The sequence below is a fragment of the Passer domesticus genome, chromosome 8 (genome assembly GCF_036417665.1).
Source record: "Passer domesticus isolate bPasDom1 chromosome 8, bPasDom1.hap1, whole genome shotgun sequence".
In the NCBI taxonomy this organism is placed as follows: domain Eukaryota; kingdom Metazoa; phylum Chordata; class Aves; order Passeriformes; family Passeridae; genus Passer; species Passer domesticus.
The window spans coordinates 33,060,483-33,083,627 of record NC_087481.1 but is presented as its reverse complement, the minus strand read 5'-3'; the positions used below and the strand labels follow the sequence as shown (position 1 = coordinate 33,083,627).

The following is a 23,145-nucleotide window of genomic DNA, read 5'->3' as shown; positions in this document are numbered from 1 at the left end:
CAGTGCCCCTGCCCTCTGGAGCCATTGGCCTCCTTTTTTTCCCTTTGCTTTTTTTTTTTTCACATGAAAATGTATAGAATCACAGAAGACTGTTTCCAGAAGAACTTTCCTATACCATAATGTGGAAGGATGTACAAATACAGATTGTTCCAGATCTGTAACTGAAAAAGTATTGGTGCCCAGCAGGACATTTGCCAGCTGCCATTAGCCTCTATCAATCCTAACATTTATTTCTTTAACAGGAGCTGGGCAAGCTGAAGTCCCTGCATGTTCTAAACAGAAATATTTGCCTTCCAGATCTAAGGTTTCTGTCATTCCCTTACTCTCCTCTGGTCCTTGCATCTAAATTCCCACCCCTACACAAGGTTTCACAGGCAGAGGGAGAAAGAAGACAGTTGTGATATAAGAAATAAAAAGATTTGGAGGACTGTTAATTGGGTCTTTTACTACATGTAACAATAATTGTAACACCACTTTTATACTCATGTTGTAGCAGTACTGAATTATTTAGGTCATTTAGTTTTTTAATTTTCTTTATTTGATTCACTAGATTTCATGTGAGGTGGTTTTCGGTGGTTTTGAATTTTTAATTCAGAGTGCTGGTGATTACAGGTATTACAGATCTGCTTTCTTCTAGCATCTTTAACCTAGATAGAGTTTTCTGGTTTGGGGTGCCCCTCCTACGTTTTGCTTGTACCTCTTCAAGTCTATATTTTATTTTTTAAATTAATTTACTGTTTTGCTTTTATGCTGTAAATTTAACAGTATTTCAGTTTCTTCATCTATTAGAGATTATTTCCTAGAGCTATTTTCACATCCTCAAGACAGTGCCCGTTTTGGTGCAGTGGTGCCATCCAGTCTCAAGGGCTTTTGGTGTCTCCAGAGAAGTCAATATGCTGGGATGGGTGGGACTGCAGGGGTCAAAGAACAGAGAATCCCTGGTGTGGGCGATGGATCTGCTTCTGCCACAATCTCTAATATGCTGCTTTTTCAGTGATTTCCTCTATTAGCTTCTTTTAGATTAATTAATAAGTTCTACTGAAGGATAACTGAATGCATTTGATTGATAAAAGCACTCTGCACCTAGAGAGCCCATCAGAGCTGTCATAACTCAGTGTAATTCTTCACTTTGAACACTAAACCCTTTTAGAGTCCCAGTCACTCCTGTTTCTTTGGCTCCTAGGCACCGAACTTCTGGCCCTTTGTGTCTCACAGGGCTCTCTCCTGAGTCACTTCCCATTTGTTCAGCTTTCCCTGGTTTCAGTGTGAGCAGCACAGGAGAATGCAGGCTCTGATGTGCAAATTGCCCATACAGAGATGAATTTCAGTGGTGTTTAGGGTTCAGATTTTAAGTTCTGACAGATGTGATCTGATATTACATTTCAAAGTGATACTGGCATTATTTCCTTTTCTGCGCTTGAGTTTGTTGTGACAAAGCATTAGGTGGGCATATTTTTGTACATTCTAGAACTAATGCTTGATGAGTTTGATTTTTTAAGTCATGGAAGTAAAGGGTTTATTTTATATTTCAGAGCTTTTTGCATCAAGTAAATAACACATTATATTTGCTAATAATGCACTAGTCACTTGAAAGTGCTTCCATATGTTTTTCAAGATATGTATTAGTACTTGTGTATAGTGATTTCAAACTGCAAAAACATTTAGAAAATATCAACAACAAGGTCACAAAGAATTCATTTAGGAGTTGCTGACAAGGGAGCATGTGTGATTTTTGGAGAGATGACTGTAATATCTTCTGGAAGCGTTCTGCAGTTGTGCAGGTGATGCTGTGCTTGGGTGAGATGGCAGAAAAGCAGTCTGTGAGGATCTGTGAGGTTGAGGTAATATCCCATGAGCTTTCTTATGTAATCCTCACAATGAGATGCAAAGGGAAGACACAGGGGCTGCATCTGATATCAATTCCAGATCCCCCCAGTCTGGCTGGGAAGCCAACACCTGTAAATGTTTTGATGCATTGGCTGAGTTTTCAGTTTGTTGCTAAATTATACAGATTTGTTCATTTGAATCTGAAGGATAATAGAAAAAATCCGAGTCCCATATCTGTAGCACAACTTTGTTTTATATCATGATGCAGTCAAAGCTTTGAAAGTGTTATTGGATTAAATAAAATTTTCCCTGGCACAAAAATGGCTAAGGGGTAGCTTCTTGAATAATTGACATCCAGAACTCTTGCTTGTTTATACAAAATTGCCTCTGTAAAGGAAAAAAATACTTTTCCTCTTTTTAATTAAGCTTTTGGTTTTAATTATATATAAATATATGCAAAAGAGTTCAAGCAAGTTCAGAACAAGAAGTCTTTTGACTTTTTATTTTTTCTTTTTCTTCTCATAATTTCTTACTAGAATCTTTTAACTTAATTATTCTGTGGCTAAGGCCAGCTAGTGTTCAGGTAGCACTGATAAAGCAAAATCTCTGCATTAAAAATGGCAATATCTAGAATGTTTTCTTTGCAAATATCAACAACTTGAGAAAAAGCTACCATCAGCTAAGGCTAATTCAAAATAAACACTAAATATTTACAGTTTCCCTTCCTTCTGCCTTAATGAATATCTTCCTAGGACTTGGTATTTTCTTCCCCATCCCCAATCTTGTTTTCCAGGGGCAGGAAAGGGACTCTCTCCCATCTGAGAAGGAAGGAAGTTTTTTTCCTATGGGGGAATCATGGTGGCCAGAGGGTCTGACTTCCTTGTTTGTCATTGTCCTGGCCTTGGTGAACATGTCACCGGTAGATTGCCCTCTCATTGTACATTTTGTTATCAGTATTGTTGCTGTTACTGTTCCCTTTCTTTTCTCCTTGCTGTTTCCAGTAAATTGCTCTTATCTCCACCTGTGATCTTTGCCTTTTGTGTTTCTAACTGGAGAGGGAATAGGGGAAGCACTAAACTGGGAAATAACCTTTCTAAGCCATGATACTTGTAGAAGCACAGGAGTAAAAATTTTAGGTTCTATATTTTTTAAGGTTTAGTAAGTGAATAAACAAAATCACATCTAAACTATTCTGTGTGTAAGTTTCATTTTTTGTGCAAGACCCTTTCTAGTTAGGGATGCCACAGATAATTCTGAGGTATCAGGAGAGAAGCACAACATGACCCTATAGGAACTTCAGAGAGCCCTGCTTATACTGAATCATTGTAAATATTTTGCCACTGACTTCACCAAACACAAAATTTAACTCCCTATATGCTATTAAGTGACTTTTTATGCTGCCTTCTTCATAGAATGCAGTAGTCATAAAGACATATATTGTTAAAAAATGTATTATTGTATTGGGGTTTCTTAAGAAGGTATTTTTTTGATAACTAGAGTTATATTTTCAGAGGCAATTCAGTTGCCTATATCTGGCTTATTTTTGCAGTGCATTTAGAAATGGGATCAGGGATTTAAAATAAGCATCTTGCTTTTTTGGTGCCTCAGTAGGTAATGGTTCTCTGGGAAATGATCAGTTATAAATGGATAAAAAGATAAAGCCAGTTTGCATGTTGATACTGAATCTGTAAAGCTGGTAATATGTATCACTGGTAGTCAAAATATGCAGCATTTTAAGAACTCTTTTAGTGTGTGAGCTCTGATGTTAAAATGAACCGTGTCTTAATATTCCTTGGTGGAAATGCACCAAGCAATTGCCTTACCTGTGTTAATGACTTGGTAGCTGCAGAGTTTGGGTGTCTCTCTGCTAGTTCACAAAAGTTTTGCAGGGCCTTTCTATCGCTTGTTCTCCTGGGCAGTTTTTCTCCCTATGCACAGCTAATGTTGTCTGCCTGGAAAAAATGTTCACAGTGACAGGGCCAGGGAGTGTGGGTATCATTTACAGGTAGCATAGGAAACTTGCTTTGTTTGAGATGTAACCAGTAAAATCTGTTTCTGAAGCTGGAGTGCTGCAGGACAGATGTGATGGATGGGAATGGCTGCTGCTGCAATCTGTGCAGCAGCACCTGCCCTGAATGCTGCTGTTTCACAGGATATTTTAAATCTTGCACTCTTTCCTTTCCTGCTTTTTTCCTGGCAGTTGGATATATCAGTATCAGGGCGTAGTATTGGAAACACTGAACATGGTAGCCTTGAAGGAGCAAATAGCATTTCTGGTGACCATATCATGCCTTGAAGGTCACTCAAAAATCAGCTGTAATGAGCCACCCTGTGCTGGTATAAATACGATGACATACATTAATGAGACAGGAATACAACTTCCCTAACAGTTTTTTACACCTAAAGAAAATAAAATAATATCTGTAAACTTCCTACTGATTTTTTCAACAGTCCCAAAAACTGAATGTTTTTAGAAATCAACTCTATGTTTATAAAAGATCTTGAAATGTGAATGAAGTTCTGGTTCATTTGATTACACAGTGGTAACTGAGGGTTGGCAATGATGTATCAATTTTTGGAGTATGGAATCATGTGTAAGCCTTTGCTGATAGAGTAAGGCAAGAAAAATAAGAACAAGAGTGCTTAGAATCCATCCAACTTAGTTGGAATGATTCCAGAAGAAATCAATATCCCCTGCTGCTTTTGCATGAAGCACCTGGACACATGGCAATTAAAAAAATGAAAAAATACCTTAAGGAATATGCACTGAATTCAATGACAATCTGAATGCTTAACAGAAATTCCCCTTTGTTACTTATAAACATTTGGGACTGTTACCACATCCAAAGACTAAAAATAAATTAAGGAGCTGTATTATTCAGTTTTTTGAATGCCTTATTAGTTCTTTTAAAAAAATCATTAAAAAGTCAAACATCACAATACAATGGTGTTTGTTTATCAGGCTTCTGAAGCTATGAAGGATAATTCTACCATGGAAAAGTCAATTCAGTAGTTGGTTAGGACTAAAATAAAACAAGAGACAATAGGATTTATTATTTATTAGAAAAAGAATCAGGAAAACTGTAGTCTCTACAATGTTTTCTGTTGTTTTGTGCTTTTTGCAGTTATGTTTAGAACCAGTTTTTAGGTTTTGTTTCTGTCAATATTTAATGAAGCTATTGGAGAGTTCGTGAATGCAACATAAAACAACAGCAGGATTGTAACTTGTATGAAACTCAAGTGTGGGATATGTGAGTTCTCTCCAGCAGAAAGTATCCAGCAGATCCAGGGATATCTGGGATGTCAGTTAGTGACTTTTATCAGTTAGTGGGTACTTTTCAACATTAGGAGTGCAATCCCAGGCTGCCATAAGGAGCTGCCAGCATCCATTGTTACCTACAACTGTTGTACTTAATTGGAAAGGTGAGGAACAAAACACAAAATAAAAGCTAGAGATTGTGTCCAGGTGGAGAAAATTAAGTATTGCAATTTATACCCATTTATAAACAAAACACAAGGGTTGATTAATATTAAACAGAGGAATAATTAAAATAAAGCAGAACAAAACTTCTGAAGAATCTATTTCATCTAAAACTTTAAAATGCTGACCTTGGCAAGGTGTTGTTGATTTAATGATGGTAGAAGAGGAGTCTCCTGCACTTCAAAAGCCGTGCCCTGAGAATTCCCTGCGTCACTGCCTCAGCCACGCTGGGTCCCCCTCGTTCTGCTCCCATCCTTTGGGAGCACTCCGATTCCTTTGGGCTGGGTATTCCAGCTGCCTTCATAAAGGTGTTTGCACAGATTGCTTCTTCAGAGCAGGCTCACAAATGCAAGTGTTCTGTTCCCTGCAGCTGCATCAAGCTGAATTTCTGCTCATCTCACAGGTTTACTTACCTTTGTAATTATCAGGAGTGCTTTCAAATTATGTTACCTGCAGTTTTCCATATTTAAAGGGGGTAGAAATAGAACTGGTTACTCAGGTTTATAGTTATTTTTTGCCTAATCAAGTTTTAAATGGTCATTATAGTGCTCCTGGGTAAAATTGACCTTAAAAAGTAACTGGGCCACCTCTTTTCTATGTGAGGATTTTTATTTTTTTATTTTTTTTACATTAAAGCTGATCAATCTTGAAATGCCAGCAGAGAGCTGTTAGTCACTTCTTGCATCTATAAACATCTGGTATTATCTCCAAAATTCCACTTGATACATTTCAGCTCAGGGTTTGCTTGCAAACTTTAAAAACATAGTTTCTATTTAGTCTGCATCTTTTTTGTAAGTGCTGCTACGGGGGACAGTGGCACAGCCTTTTGTTCTGAATCTCAAAAAACACTTGAGGAAAGACTGTTAGTTTATTCCCAGGATATTTTTTCTCTCCACTGAAAACACTAAACTACAACATTATCTCTGGAGAAGAAAAATCAAGTGTTGCATACAAAGAATAGGGCGTGGATTTTCTTATCATTTTCAAATGTGTTTTATTTATCTTCTGTCATTTAGTCTGCATATAAGGAAAACTTGTAGAGGTGTTTTATTAAAGATATACAGAGAACAAAGAGCAGTTTTGACAAGTTTTTGGGAATATCTGAATTTTCTTGCCGAACTGTAGTTACAGGTATATTGTTACAGGTTCAGTATTTTGGTTTTCAACTTTGGTGTTAGTTTGGTGTGTATTCAGTTATGAGCAAAACCAAGCAGAAGTGTTTGTATAATTTTGAGTTGGCAGGGTTCTGTGTCGGTTGAGCACTGCTTCATTTATTTGACAGCAGTCAATGTAATATTTTGTGACAGGCTGTATGGTACACAGTGAAATGTTCTCTTACCATTTCAGCGTATATCAGGTCCTGCAAAGTGATTAGGAATTTAAACTTTTTGAATTAAGATTGAATATTAAGACTAAATCATGGCTCTGTGGAAATAATAATCTACTTTGAAAATCACACTTCGTTAGACAAAGCCTTGTCATAGTGAAGAAAATTAAAATATGTGTCAATCAGGCATCTTCCTATGAAAATTTCATTTTATTGGTGATTAATCCAACTGGATTGGAAAGGTTCAAGAGTTTTATTAGAAGCTAGGAATGATAGTTCACCCTGACATACTGTCAGTCTATTCCAATTCTAATTAACTGAATATTCCAAAGGTGCAGCCACCAGTTCTACCTGTATTCAAGCCTTTAACTGTGATTTGGGGGTGGGCTTACGTACACCTACAGATGATCTGTGTGAAATGACACAGTCACTGCCACATTGCTTGTGTTTGAGTTTTAGGCTCTTTTTTTGGGACTGGTGATTCAAAGTAGCATTGACCTTGCGTGTTTGGCTTTTTTTTTTTTTCCTATTTCATTGTAGTGGGTTTTTGTTTTTTTTTAAATCTACATTGTACTAGCTATTTTTACTTGATTTTCTGAAAAAAAAAATTATTTCTTATTTCAAACCATTTTGATGTAGTAATATGAAAACATTGTTCTAGATAAAGGACACAAAGTAGGTGTCTTTATATTTGAGCAGGCAAACCTTGGAAATTAGTTGTGGTTGAGATTGTACTCCAACTTTGCTGCAGTCTGGTTTGTTTTTCTGCTGGTATTTCTTATGAATCTTTTAAGAAACCTGACTACAAATAATGCTGCAGTCCAAGGGAGGTTGGCATGCCCTGTGCTTTCCATTTATTTTGGTCTGTGTTTGCTGTTACTGAGCCCAGTATGATCAAATTCATTTCTCATGTACTGTAGGAATACCCAGTACTTGTCCTTACAGCATTTCTTTCCTTTGCCTGTTTTCTCCTCAGACACCACAACGTATTCCACGGAGCGCTCTGAGCACTTTAAGCCATGCAAAGACAAGGACCTTGCATATTGTCTCAACGAAGGGGAATGCTTTGTGATCGAAACCTTAACGGGATCCCACAAACACTGCCGGTAAGTCACCTGCCAAAAAGTGCCAGAAAGTTCTCCTGCCTGAGGCAGGAAGCATTAGGGAAAAAAAAATAAGCATTCAGGTGTAGAATGTTTGAAGGCAATGGAATTTTTTTCCTCTGATTTGACTGCATCCCTCACAGCTGGTGAGTTTTTTACTAGTTTGTGGTAATCTTAAATAGAAATATGTAGATACAAGAAGCAACATTTTAATCTTTCCATAGAGAAGAAAATTTCAGTATTCTATTTTCTAATCATGTTAGGATTACTGTTTCATTTTGTTGGGTTTTTAACATACGAAAGTCCAGCATTCCCCTACGTACCAGAAGCATCCCTTTATTTTGGGTATTCCAGCTAGAGTATTTGACAATAGCTATATGTACTGTTAATTGAGAGAGAGGAAGGGCTAGTAGTTCTTAAAATTAGGATTTCTTAAGTTTAATTACTGAAAGATAAAATGGACTGTGATCTGAACCTGCTCTATAGCTGTTGTACACTTTTATACTCCTGAACTTCTGTTGTTATGTAAGGTCATCCTGAATGTATTGAAAATAAAGCCAGATCACTTATTATTAGTAGTATTAATTAGCCATAGAGGCCAGTAAAAAGGAGTGATATGCAGAAGGAATACTGCAGTATCTTCCTAAAGACGAGGATATTAACACACATATTTACCAGACCCCCAATTATTTAAGCAATCTTTTAAACAGAAGAACACATTTTCATTTTTGACTACTTCTGATCTCATTTACTCCTAAGATACTGTGTATGGCACACAAAAGGTGGATCTGAGACACTCAAATGCCCAAGTTCCAATCTGAACGCCTAAATGTATGGAGAACTCTAGCATAAATAATAAAAAGTGTCCAGGACAGAAGATTTCCTGAAGGATTTGGGACTTGAGCTGCCAAGTCCCAATAAAATAAGAAAAAAAAAAAAGTTGCAAAGTCACATGTTCCTGGCTAAAAAATGGAAATTTATTAATTTAAATATTGATTAAATTCTGCTTATCATCAGAAGAATATTTCCAAGATTTTCACTTTTTTATACCATACTGTTTCAGTGATCATTCATTTCCCTTCTTATTTTTTTTATGGCATGCTTAAATGTTATGATTCATTTATTGTGGAAAATTGATGTTGTTTTCTACTTCCTTCATAATACTACACAGGCTTTTTTTTTTTTTCTCAAAGCAGACAAAGTTTTTTGGTCTTTCTTAGACATGTCATGAGCTGTTAAGGGAATTACATCACTCAATTATTTAAGTGTTTCTCATAGTCCGAATATTCAAACTGAAGAAAAAATCTTATAAAATAGCAGAGAAAAATGGATGTATATTAGAATTTTTAAATTGGCTGATAAATTTGTAGCTAGCCTCTTTAAACAGACTGGTTTTCTAAATTGTGGGTTACATTTTAAAAAATATGCAGCTTTAGAGCTGTGTGGTTTTTTTTTTGTTTGTTTTTTTTTTTTTTTTTTTTTTTTTTGGTTGTTGTTGTTGGTTTGTTTGACTTTTCAGGGTCTTTCCTATCATCTTTTCCCAATTCTCATTTATTTCCTGTGATTCTGATAGTGCAGCCTGGCTAATGGCTAGAAGTTTTCCAAAATGTTGACTTTTCATTCTTTCCAGCAGAGTAAAATTTTTCCACCCCCTTCCTTGTGTTATCTTTCCATAGGGAAGCAGCAGTATCTCTGGGAGTCCCTTGGCTCCTGTCTAAGGGTTTTGTTGCCTGTACAAATTCCAGGCACTGGCACATTCTCTGGGAATTAAACATCTTTTTTATGGTGGATACTTGGAATGGTGCAACACCAAAAGACCCATGTAAAGCAATGGTTTTCATATACCAAAAGAACGTACATTTTAAAATTTAAAGGGTAATTAGTTGTAGTACTTTCTTGGACACTGCAAGCAGCAACTTGTTCAGAATCACTTTTATACTGATCGGTTTATCATTAATGGAGAGAAACATTTAAATTTGACCCTTAATGCTGTATCTCTACCTGGGTAGATTGTGCAGTAATGAGTGGGATGCAGGTGTTTTTCTGTCTATAGCCTATAAAAGTGCTCAGAAATAACAGCCAGAATGTACACATATAGAAAAATACAGTACTAATATACTGTAATTGTCCTCTAACTAGTAAAAAGCAATTTTTTTTACAAGGGTTATGGAATTCCCACTGCAATCAAAAAGAATAATTTGAATACAGAATTATGAAGAGTTAAAATGATACTTTGTTCTTGGAATCAGGCTGCATTGTATATTTTCACTGTGAGAGTGATTTTGCATCTGTTCTGGGAGCAGAGCACCAATTTACTGAAATGGGAGTTTGCCATGTGGAACAGCTGCAGACAGAGGACCTTGGATGAGCAAAAAACTCTTAGCCCACTTGGTCAGGTTTGAAGGGTATTAGTAGATGATACTCTTAGGGAGTTGTGCAGTTGTTCTTCTTGTGTGTGTGTTTTTAAGGATAAACATGCAAATTATAAAGGGACAGAGATTGGGTAGCAGTTAATAAATGTTTGAGCTACACCTTGGGCCTCCTCTGTATCCTCATGGCTCACCTGGCAGCCCAAGCCCCTTTCAGAGTTCACACACTCCCTGGTGCTGTTGTTGGAAGGTTGGCACGTGCCCATTTTGTGCCTCCAGCTGCCAGGGGTCCCGCTGGCACTGGGGTGTTGGAGGGCTCTGGCTCATTCCTGTCCTCTGGGGTTCCTGCTCTGCACCCATCACTGTGGGGAGTGGGACCAAGGTGCACCCTTGGCCAAGGGCAGGGGGGAGGCTGTGTGGCAGGAGGCCACTGGGAACACAGAAGATGAGGTCAGAAGGAGCCCTGAACATGGATCTTCCATTCCTGTTCACCTACAGAGGAGTGTCCTGAAGTCACAGGAACTTAATTTTATTTTAAAAAATTTAATTATTTTTATTCTAAATTTAATTCAAATTCTGTAATTCATTTTTTTATTCAAATTTCTGCATTTTACTCACTATCTCCTGGTGAAAAATTGCCTGGGATGTAAACTGGCAAGAGTTCTCCTGCGTGGTTAGGTAACAAACAAGATCCACTGGATGTTTTGTGCTATTTTAAAGCTGTGACTTCAGTGTTTATTTTTGTGAATGGTTTAACATGAGCTTGTTTTAAGGTCATTGGTAGGGAAACTTCATATTTAGCTTCTCCATATGCTTAAATTTTTTCAGTGTTGCCACCTTGAGAATTAAAGCTGAATGGTGAGAGTGCCTTAATTTGTAATTTACACCAAAAAAATCAAGTACACAGTCAACTCTGACACATCAGTGTTTAATGGGGTATTATGTAATCCTGGCTTTAAAAAGACCTGTTCAAGTTTTCTTTGTAGAATTTTATTTAAAATACCCCATCTCAAGTCATTCTGGGGATTTTTTTTTTTGAGTTTGGCTTGTGGCGTTGAGGTTTTTGGGTTCTTTTTGTGATTGATTCTTTCTACATTGTTTTTTTCCTTTTTAGTCTCTGCATTTTCTTTAGATAACCCATTTAGGATAGGAAAACACTGGCTGAGTAAGCGGCTAAAACTTTTGAGGGGAGAAGAGGGTTGTACTTTTAAATTTCTCCTCTGGAAGAAGCCATTAAGACAATTGTGTATGCACAGGAAGTCTGGGCACTGGTGATGAACTCTGATGCACTCTTTATAGATTGGAGTATGTTGGATAAGATATACCTTTCATCCTGTCTTCCTGCCCTTCATCTCTCCTTCAAGCAATAGAAAGCCTGGGTAAGTTTTCTGACAGTGGGGAATGAAAGAATAGACTCACAAATGCACAGTAAACAAAACATAATTTCCACTTGACCAAATTACAGCAGGTCATACATCAGCATCTGAAGTCTGCTACTGTGGTTGCAATCCCAGAGTTTTCAGATTTCATTGGACAGTCTGGTTTTGATGCATGCATGCTGTTCTGGTGAATTCTGAGCTTGGTGATCTTGCTCATATTTATGCATAAATTTCCCATTTTTACATTTAGTTGATTAAAAAAGAAATATACCAGTTTTCTCAGCTTCATTTAAAATCTGTCATGAGAGCAGAAGGATTGAATCCCCATTTAATGAAAATACAGTTTGGATAAATGTTTATATACTGTCAGGTTTTATTGTGAGACTTCTGCATAATAGTAACTGTAATCCAGGCATAGCCCTGGCTGTCAGTAAAAGCAGGAGAAAGGGATCAAACAGATGGGACTTCAGAACAGTTCTGAGCTTGGCATATGATACGTGCACTTAACCATAAGTTAAAAATCTAAAAAACTAAGAATATAATTTCCCTGATTTAGTTACATGGCTTGTTTTCTAGGTTTTGGCAATCTGACCTAGGTGTTTTAAAATACCAGCTACTCCATTTTGTGCATTCCCCCATCTTGTATTATGCTGACACTTCTCAAGAATGCAAGCCCAGGAAATAATTCACTATTCAATAGCATTGAATACATTAAAGAATTTCACTCGTGTCATAATATTCCAAGTATAGTTTCATCAAAATAATCCACTGTATAAAGATGGCAATGTAACATACAGCTACAAGCTTTTAAAGGAGGAAGAAGACTGTGCTTGGAATTTAGGATATTTTCCATGTCAAGGGTAATCAACAGATCTCCTGTTATGAAAACTGGCTTATGAGCATTGCTGTAGCACATATCTAGATTATATTTGTGCAGCTGCATGCACCATTTTCTGGGATGCCTCTGCCTTTACTTTCATGTTTACTTTGGAAAGCCTGAAGCAGAGTTAAAATATAAAGTTAGGTATCTATAAGCAGTTGTTGAAGAACTCCTTAGTAACTTTAATATAGATACCCCAGAGTGTTATTAGTCCATCACCTATTTATTCAGGAGTGCTCTCACAGGCTGTGGTTGATTTCAGCACTGTGATTGCTTCTTTAGCTGAAATGGAATGGCCAGTGTGCCTAAAGTGTTGTGCCTGGTTCATCCTTTTCAAAACTCAGCCTGTAAGAAGTCAGGAGGCTGGAATTCCTGAGAAGTCTTACAGGGAGTGCACTTTACCAGGGCAGCATCAGCTTGCCTCTGTTTATTTACTCCAGGTAGCACTTGTAATAAATTAAAACCTTTACTGCCTTAAGTAATACTAATATCAACTACAGTGTGACTACTTCTGTCTTTTTTTTATTGGAAACATCATGCTTTTCTTGTATAATTTTAGAACTTTCTTCTTCACAAAACAAGCAAATAAAAATCCCCAAACAAAGACCAAACCATAAAACATTCCCCAAACCCAAAGCATTTCTGTGTGTTCTCTTTCAAGTTCCTGCCCCCTGAAGTAACAGGAAGAGGTTGTGTGGCTTTGTTGTCACATGCCTGGTTTCTTGTTTTAAACGTTTTTAGATATGAACTGTGAAGAAAAATGGTTCATAAACCTCAAGGTGAAATGGTGTAAAGTCCAAGATACCTGTAGGACTCTTACTTGTTACCTAGCTAGTCTAATTATTTTCATATTATCCAGTCTTACATAATTTTTATAATTTGGTCTGATTTTTTTTGCAATCAATATATAAGCCTTGAGGGTTTTTTTTAATTGGATGCAATTATTTAGAATAAAAACTAAATTAACTGGTCCAAATACCAAATTTCACCTATATAAAATCAGTACTTTTTCAGTTATCCCTATTCTTTTTCTAACAGTGCTCTGAAATCAAGCCCCTTCAAGTCTGATATTATGGTATAAGAACTCAATAAATAACAAACAGGTTTTTAAATGTAAATTGAGTCTTTTAAAACCTCCCCAGATGCAATAGTGCAAGAACACATTATATGATATTCACATGAAACACAAGAACATCTGATTCACACTTTCATAATTTAACATTGAGAAGATGGAGGCTCTTGAGAAATCTTCTTGTCAAAGTACTTTAATTATTGATTAATTTTGACAGTATCAACACTCCATTTTACAGTGCTTTTTATTTACAGATTTTCCCCTAGATTGTTGCATGCAGCTTCTCCTGTAACTTCTGTGGTAGAAAATACTTTCAGCTTGCAGAATATGTACACCAATTTAAAAGTCTTGTGAAATCCAGTTACTTTCAAATATCGGCAAAATGAAGGGTTTTAACACAGCAGTGTAATGGTTTTCATATCAAATGTCATGACAGATATTTTCCTTGATGTGTTTGCAGAAGTTCCCCCTTGACACACTGAAGGTTTTGGGCACTGCAGTAAAACAGTGTTTATTACAGTTGCTGCTGCTCACATGATTCCTTCGAGCAGCTCTGCACACAGAGGTCACTGACAAAACATCTATTATCCATTTATCCCTCTAAAACACCTTCTGAAATTAGTTTGGTGGTAGTTTTATTGTTTGGGGGAGGATAAATTAATTTAGCAGTAAAACAAAATACAGAATGAGAGAAAGCTTTTTACTTAATGATAGTTTTAAGTTTCTAGGGCCTTTATTCATAGTATTTCAGGTTTTATTTGCTTTCTGCTGAGCACCTTAGGCTATATATTCTAATGCTTTCCCTTTGGAAAAAAAATTGATTACTAACCAGTGGGATTTCCTGGCTCCATTTCCATCTTTTGAAGTCATGAAATTTATACACCTGCTTAAGGTTATGGTGAAGATGCATTTTTCCAGTGGGAACAGTAAGGTAAAAGTCATAATACTGTACAGATAAACTGCATGCCCAGATAATTAAATTACACTCCAATTTAACAATTCACCTGTGTTTCAGTCAGTTTAAGGAAATATCTATGAAAGCAACATAAAAATCTTAGTTCCATTTTGTCTTGTTTGAAATGCTTATTCAAATTAATATTTTTGGAAGGGTTTGAGGAAATAAAGGAGAAATTGTGTAGATGTGCATCCAAAGTTAATGTTGGCACTTAAGAAAATGAGTGTGTTTTAAACCTGTCAGCATGCAGTACTGAAAAAAACAGTGAATTCATTTCTCTTTTCCAGAATGCTAAAGACTAATGTTAATGTTTTCAGTTAATGTAAAGTATGGGAAAACATAGTTACAGGCTTAGCACATCCCCCTGCTTACCTTTTATATTTTTTAAAGCCACACATCTGTAGTTCAGAGATAATAAAATGAAATTAAGCAGGGTTAATGCTTTCATTTATGTACAGAATTACTTCCCAGACATAAGAGATCTATATCCTTTTTTTAGAACAACCAGTACTGTGAGTGTAACAAAAATATTTCTGGAAGCTTTAAGTAAACTGTCAATTCTTCCTGGAATTCTGGAAGAGAAAGAGGCCAAATTTGGCTCCCTTGGAATTTGGCAAGATCCCCTCAGCTGGTTGAATCAAGAGTTGGGCTGTAACCTGGAGTTTCAGTAGGGAGAGGAGATAAATGTAGCTGCCAGCTCAGCAGCTGAGTTGGTTTTTTCTTGAGGCTGCTAATAATGCTTGGATTTCTTCATGTGGCACTTAAGTGGTAGATCAGGAACCAGTGCTGTGCTAACATTGATTTCCATGTCTCAATATCAAGAATACTTAAATCTGGTGGAACCTTTCAGTTTTGTCACCACCTTTTCTTGTGCCTACACATGTTTGTGGAGCTGTATCTTGCCATCACAGTTTAGCAAGGTATCCTGGTTGTGCAGCACACCTCTGCTTGTAGAGATGAGTTAAATCCATTCTATACAAAATACAAACTTCTAGTAAGCACATTGACCTGTTAATAGGATAAATTGTCTCAAAACTGCCTCCTGTTTCCTAATCCTAAAGCAAAATAAAGCCATGACACATACAGAAAGCTATTACTCAGTACATGCTGTCTGAAATGAAATACATGATGAAGGGGTATATCCTGAAAATTGGAAAACCAAAATTTAAGTTCTTCCACTCTAAAGGAATGTTCTGTCAAATTATATGAATTGGGGTTTTTCTTCCCCTCCTTATTTTCCAAGACCCCAGTGGGAAAAGGTTTGTGTAGCTTTTATAGTACACACAAAGAATTTGTAGAAAAAGAAGCCATACCTTAAAATGTATGCGTGCAAATATTGATGGCATATATTGCATCTGTCTTGAAGCTAACATATGCAAATATTCTGCCATCAAACTCTGCTTTTAAATTAACTTGGAAATGAGCTAGGTTTGTTGTTGTTCTTACCTCCCTTAGGCAAGAAGGAATTTGTGAAGTGCATAATGCAGACATCTGAAATCTCTCATTTAAATTCTCATCCCTGCCAGTGTCTTAAGTACACTGAAAGCAATAGCATTTCCAATCTAATCCTATCTGCAGACTTTCTCCCAGAAGATCTGGAAAAAAAATCTCACTAGAAGAAGAAATAAGCTCTGGACAATTGAGTCCTTTAAATAGAAATATATGCCAACTATATCAAAATGCTAAATACCAGAACTTTAATCTACCAGCACTCTAGATCCATCTAAATGAGAGCAAACAAAACCAACCACCTGTTTCCTCTGTCCTTTACTGCTAAGAAAGCCCTGCCTGCTCTCTCAAATAGGAAGAGGGGAAGTGAGGCAAAAATGTGTGGATGTGTGAAGTCAGGCAGCTGAGATCAGACAGGCAGGTAAACTGTTTTCTGTGAGTTTTATTGAATAGATGAATATTCTGGTCCTGATCCTGTACCCATAAATGTAGTGTTAGAATTTTAAATGTATTTCTTGAAGTTATTCCGGTGCAGAGGGGTGAACTCTTTGGGCATCCTGCCAACACTATATAATAAGCAGCAGATTTAGATAAAGTCTGTTCAGAGATAATGCCAGGAGCTTGTAATGAAACACCTTTTGGGCTGTGTTTGTGCCTCATCAGCCACTTTGTTGGGTAGAAAACTGCAGTTTTCACAAGAATTGTGCTGTTGAAGAAGCCACTGTGAGAAGCTTAGGGTAATTTCTGCACCCTCACTTGGATGAGCACGAAAATCTGAGGTTCAACTCCAAACACTTAAGATAGTTCTAATATCCCAATGATGCCTTGTTAATTAATCAAATACAAAGGATATTTGACAGGGGAATGCAAAGTGAGATTATCCCTGCTTCTGGAAGGGAATCATTTGCTATAAAGTTATGTAAGTTTATAAACTTTGCATCAGATGCTGAATATTTCTTAGAAAACAGCAGTTCTTGGTCTTTTGGTGAATGTATACAATGTCTGCAGCAAGCATTTGGTCTGAACCTTTGCTATTTTATGATGCTTTATACTGACTTCATGAGGCAAATTTATTTTATTTTTTAAAAGAACATCTGGAAACAAATACGGTTTTGTTTGATAGTTTTTATTAGAAGTTGAGGACAATTACCTCTTTACATTGGAACTTTAAAAGTTGAAGACAATTACTTCTTTACATTGTTAAAATTGTCCTGGAACCAAGGATTTCTAATGTAGAAAAAGAAATTTCTGTCAAAAACCATTAATTTCCTGAAATTCTGGATGGAAATAGCAGCAACAACTAAAATTTGATGTGGGGTTTGGTTTTTTTTTTGTTTTTGGTTTTTTTTTTTTGTTTGGGTTTTTTTGGTTTTTTTGGGGTTTTGTTTTTTTTTTTTTTGCTCTCTTTTGGAAAGAACTAGAAAGTTATTGTAGCAGTGCTTTTAAAATGCTCACTCTTGTTTAAAATGCTCACCTTGAGCACTCTTTATTTGAATAATAATGATTTACAGCAGTGGAAATGTTTGGTACACTGCACTAAAGTTTTTTATATCTATCTCATTTTTGCAAGTAGTGCACAGAAGACTATTTCCTAATAGAAGAAAATGGACAAGACAGTGGCACTATATGCAACATGTTAGCAAAAAATAGACTATGAATTTTAAATGAAGCACGAAGTTAATTCATGATGCATGATGGATAACTATAATATTTGCCAGGTTGAAATTTCTGGTAAATGTTGTTATTTGCTGAATCAAGATGGTTGTCCTCTTGTCCAGAGTGACTTGCTTTCTTTGTATAGTTTGCTATACATCATGCTGCTTATGATGTAAACATAAATCAGAAAATAAGATGCTTCATATTGACAGAAATGGAATTACTTTTTTATTTTAAAAAATACTGTTAAAGAATTATCCCAAGTGTTGTGTTTTGTTGGGTTAGGTAGAAGGAAGACACTGCTGTGTCTGTAGCAGTATCTGGTAGTTTTTATGTTGTTTTCAAAGATAAATTTCTCTGTTCTGGATTTTGCAGTTATTTTCAATAATCTGTAATCACACCACACATTTTATGACACTATACAGATCGCAGATCTGTCTCAGTTATCCCAAGTGAATTCATTCTGTTTAAGTGTTCATTTCGGCTTGCTTGGCTGGCATTTTGTCATAGATGTCTAGCAGTAATCTGAAGCTCACCACAGCATAAACAGAGTTGCTCTTAATCTTTTAATTATTTGTTCAGTTAAATCCCTTTCTGAACTAGATCCTGGCAGTGCGTCTTGAGAGCCATAGTGTCCCCAGGGTCTTACTGGGAAAATGGTCACTGTACCCCAGTTTCACCCCAAATGTTCTCATCCTGAGTTCATGCTGCATGGTAGGGAATAGCGTTCTACTCCTCTCTTGGTGAAGGTCCTTGTGGGGAAAAGGTATTTTCTCCAGCAGAGAAAATTAATCAAGATTAATTTTGCTTAGGGATTAGGCGGTGTAACCTGAAAAGGATTGTCGTGGTAATTCTGGGACACAGTTTTTAGGTGTCGAGAGAACTCTGCAGCATTACATGACAGAATGAGCTTACATCCTTTGGAAGAAAACATGGATTCATGCCTAATGAATCATTGTTAACCAAAGGATCAGAGTTACATAATTATGTAGTAGAAAAGAAAAACTACAATCTCAGCCTTTCACTACTTGAAAGTGTTTGCAGAGTAGCCAGGAAGAAGGCTTAGTGTCTGTAAGTAGGCAAAATGCCAGATAAGCTTTTCCAGTATTGCTTGCCTTGAAATGCAGCTATTCTTGTAGTAAAAACCAGCAAGATGGAGTACCCATCAGGTTTTTTCACCAACTTAATCTGTTGACATTTCTCAAAACAGGCAAGTAATATGTGAAAAATAAATGTAAACTTTTTTCCCCTTTGTAAATAAAATGTAAAGGTCTTTATAGCCTAAGTGTTGTTTAAGCTAAAGCTGTTAAAAAACTGACTTGAGTGGGTTCTCAGTTTAACATTGTAGTTTTCATGTTAGTTACTGAAAATTACTTATCGCATGTAAGCTTTTGCAAGTCTCTTTAATGTTTTATTAGTATTTTGTGGGGAATAATGAGATTAACATATTTTTCTTTAGCATCATCCTTAGAGCATAGATGTTAGTTTTCATTATATTTCTGTTACACAAAAGTGTCAATAAACATCTTTATTATCATCCAAAATGCCTGGATATGCAAGTGCTATTCTACTTTCAATTTATGCTCAGCTGGAATAACAGGGAGGTCTAATAGTCATATGAAAAATTTAGTTATGAGTCCTAAATGATTAGGCAGTTTGTATGTAGCTAATAGGAACTGTGTTATGCTTTATAATGATAAGGTACTTGATCATTATTTCTTTTTAAAAGGTGTACAAGTGTAAAAATGAAAGTATATCCATTTTCTTAGAAGGAGTTTCTGGAGTTGACACTGTGCTGCGTTTCATTTTGCTGGAGAATTTTTCATCTTTTGTCAAAATCCAGAGGTACACTCCTGGGATAGCTGTTGGAAGAATCTGTGATATGTATTAAATCTCACTGGTTTGCTTCCTTCTTCTTAGAAGTGACTTAATCCTGAACTTTTTTTAGTCTCCTAAAATAGGCATCGGCTTTTTACCTCTAATGGTTATTGACCAGCTGACATTTATACTTTCTGTCTGTCCTCTTTGAACACAGAGTCAAAGTTCATTTGAGACAGTTGTTTTGCCTTTTTGCCTGTCTTCATGTTTAGACTTTGGTAGATCTGAGACTTTGAATCCCTTCTGGTACAAGTTTGCACTTGCTATGGGGACATCTTGATGTCAGGGAATTTGTAGATCTAAAAAACACTGTCACAGTCAGAGATTTCCATGCACTTCAACCGATCTTTGACTTCTCTGTGCTCTAGAATATCTTTGTCATAACTTCCTTATAAAATACAATATTTAGCATTATTATCTCTTGAACACACAACTCCAGTGACTTTGTCAAGTGGGCTTATTGACCAACACAGTAGTGTTGAAAATTGATGATTGAAACATATTTCAGTTTTATCTGGTAGACAAAATTAGGAGGAGCCATCCAATATACTTTTTGTCAGCCAAGCTTATAATCTGCAGTTTGGCCTGATAAATAGTTATGAGGTGGGTCTTTGTGTTATGGTGAGCTGGATGTGGATTGTTCAGGACTGGTGGCTGTGCAGGTCTGCTGGGGGAGCTGTCTGTCTCTGCTGTCACACCAGGGGGATGCACATGCTGCACTGCAGGTTGCTGCAGTGACTGCACTTTCCTCTGACGTTACATTAATCTGAGCCTGATCAGTGTCTTAAATACTATCTAATCACAGCAGCAGCTAAATAAGTAATGAGAAGTGGCTTTTAATGGAGTAGGTTCTATATGTATACGTATTACTCAGTGAAATTTTGGCTACAATCTTATCTTGGATGCTAATATTTTGGGAGTTGGTCTTGTAGCCTGTTCCCATTCATCTGTTAGTTTCCTTTTGTTAGTGTTATAAACCAGTCTGTCAAACCAGCAAGGTCAGATGTAACTCTTCATGACTGAAGACTGAATTGTCTCTTGACTTCAGATTTTATAGATACTTCTGTTTACAGGTATTATCTTCTTTTACCTCCTGCTGGAACTGAATCCTTTGTGATTGCCATTTTGTTGTCTTAGATACAATCAAGCAAAAGAAAAGCATCCTTTATGCATATAAACAAACACCAAATCAATTTTCTGCTTTTGCATTTGTCTCTTTCAGGATCTGGTCTTAGGAACCAGATCCTGAAAGAGCTTCCCAAATGAAAATGGGGAAATGGCTTACTTATGGCCACTTAAGCCTGAGGGGTTTTTTAATCCGTTTTTTTTTTTTTGTTACCATTGGGATCAGTCCATCTAAAATGGCTTTGTTGATCAGTGGATGTACTGCATGCCAGTGCTGGTTAGTCCAGGTCAGTAGTGCTGGAGCATCCTCAAACTCAGATTCCATCTAGCCCCACTTGGATTTGCTGTACCAGGAGCATGAGTTCTTAGTTCAGCTCAAGCCCCAGGGTTCCACATTCCCAGGTTCTCTACATGGCATGTTTTTCCTTACATTGGGATGCAGTAATGAGTGTGGAATTCTGCAGCCATGAACAGATCCTATAGTAACTACTGAGTGTCTGTGCCTCTTATAAAACCAGGCACACAAACCAGTACAACCCAATATTTATGAAATACTTGCTTTCTGCTGCTGTCAACACTTACTAATTACTATTGCAACTATTCATTACTTGCAAATGGGCTTTTTGGGTTTTATTGTAATGAAATAATAGTTCTTTATATTCCCTGTGACAAATCATGATGAATTAGTGAACTTACCACCTCACCTATTTCTCTTCCCTTTTTAATTTAAGATATTGCCTATGATTCTATGTTTTAACCTAGTTTTGTATCTGCAAAGGAATTTCAAAGTACTGCCCTTGTTTTCTTACACAAATGTAAAATTGTGTAACTTTTACACAGTTACGCATCAGTGTGCAAAGTCTTTATTTTGGATGTCATTTCAGCAATAGAACATTTATTTGAAATAACAATTAGAACTAAACTCCATAAATATTGGGTAAAGCCAGTGACTGAAATCATGAAGTAAATATATAGAGAACAGAAAACTGTATCTGCTGTTATGTAAACACTTTAAAGATATTATTTAAAATATAGTTAAATATATTAGTCTTAAATTTAACTATGATATTGACTTTCTTGGAAGTCCACGGAGAGAGCAGCTGACTGACATATTTTATACAAAACTCAAATCCGCTTCATGTACAGGAGCATTTGTTAATGTAAAAGCAAATAGCATTTTTATTTTCAGTCATTTGACTAGAGAGAAGCTTGCTGTGAACAGGACAGAAGCTCCTGCAGAGCTGCAAAGAGTCATCCAGTGGAACATGCATTTTGAGGATGTTCTTTGGACTCTTGTCATTTTAGACTCCCAGTAATGAAGTCTTGAGATAGCATCTCTTTGTTGATATGCGCTCCTGAATAAAAACAGTAATTACTGCTGTTAAAACAGCAAATACTATCTGAGCAGCAATCCTATAACCTCTGTTCATGTTTCAAAACAGATAAGAAAAGTAAGTTTATCTTCAGAAATGAGGAGCCAAAACAATCATTCAGCACATTTGTCTGTATTGTGTCCCCTGATTTCCTGAAACCATCAGAAAAATTTCACTGGAGTGGGCTTCACAGTTTTAATGATCCAACAGGATGAATGATATTTGTTAAAGTTTTTAAAGTCCAGGAATTGACAAACCGTGACAAAGACAAAATCAAGGAGGGAATTTTTCTTGATTTAGTGTTAAATTTTACAGTACTTACAAGCTTTCAAGGATTGGCTGCTGTATTTTGAGATGCAGAACTTGAATACAACACATAGCAATAAGTTTCTGCTGGTTTAGCATTTATGTAGATAGCATAAAGAAACATTTAAACAATAAATGGCCAATGAAAAGGTATTAAAATATATTGCATATAACAGCATTTCCCTTTTCTGAAGTACATATATGGAGCAGCAACAAGATCTCATATGTTGGAGAAAATTTCATCCAATAGCTCTATAGCAATCCAAAAGTGATGCAGTTACTCTTTATCACACTTTCTCTCTCTAAAGTTCCTTATGGGAAAAGTAATTCCTAAATTTCACACTTCAAGCTCTATAGTGAAGTGACATAATTTCAGTAATTACTGAATGTCTTACCATGAAGAAAGATGAGATTTTCCAATGGTTTGATTTTGCATATGGCTAATGTTTTAATATTATATTTTTTTTCTTAGCAATAGAAAAAATGCTGAACTAGATCTTGTGAAAGATTGCTGGCCAAGTGCAGTGTGTGTGCATTTATGTGTCACAAAGCTGCCTTCTGCACAGAGGGGCTCAGAGGAGCTCCTGTTGACATGTTCAGTTTTAGGTGAACCTCCTGCAGACAATTCCATGTGCTCACTCCACACATGCTATTTATTATTTACACTCATGCTTTTATTTTCCTGGGTGGTTTTGTCCAAGCCATTTGCAGGGGATGGGCCCTGCAAGCACCCTCTGTGCTATTGAAAAGATAATCATTTAATCTTGGTCCTGTGAGTCCAAAATCAGTACGTGCTCAGAAGAATCAAAGCCTTGTCAATTATCAGGCTATCACAGTGCAGTTTTGGAAGATTTTTCATGGCAGGTATAATATTTCAGGGTTGGTGGTTTTTTGTTTTGGTTTGGTTTATTTTTTTTTAACAGAATTAGCAGCTCAGGTAATTAAGCTTACATTAGATCAAATAA

General features: G+C 36.4%; 1 protein-coding gene across 7 annotated transcripts in view; it reads left to right on the top strand.

The window, feature by feature from the left end:
- Window positions 1–23,145, top strand: part of NRG3 (neuregulin 3) — a 695,884-nt gene that overhangs the window by 483,484 nt on the left and 189,255 nt on the right. For all 7 annotated transcript variants that reach the window (XM_064430253.1, XM_064430250.1, XM_064430251.1 and 4 more), the window contains one exon: window positions 7,612–7,741. In XM_064430253.1, the coding sequence (XP_064286323.1) occupies window positions 7,612–7,741 (130 nt within the window). The remainder of the gene's footprint in view (window positions 1–7,611; window positions 7,742–23,145) is intronic.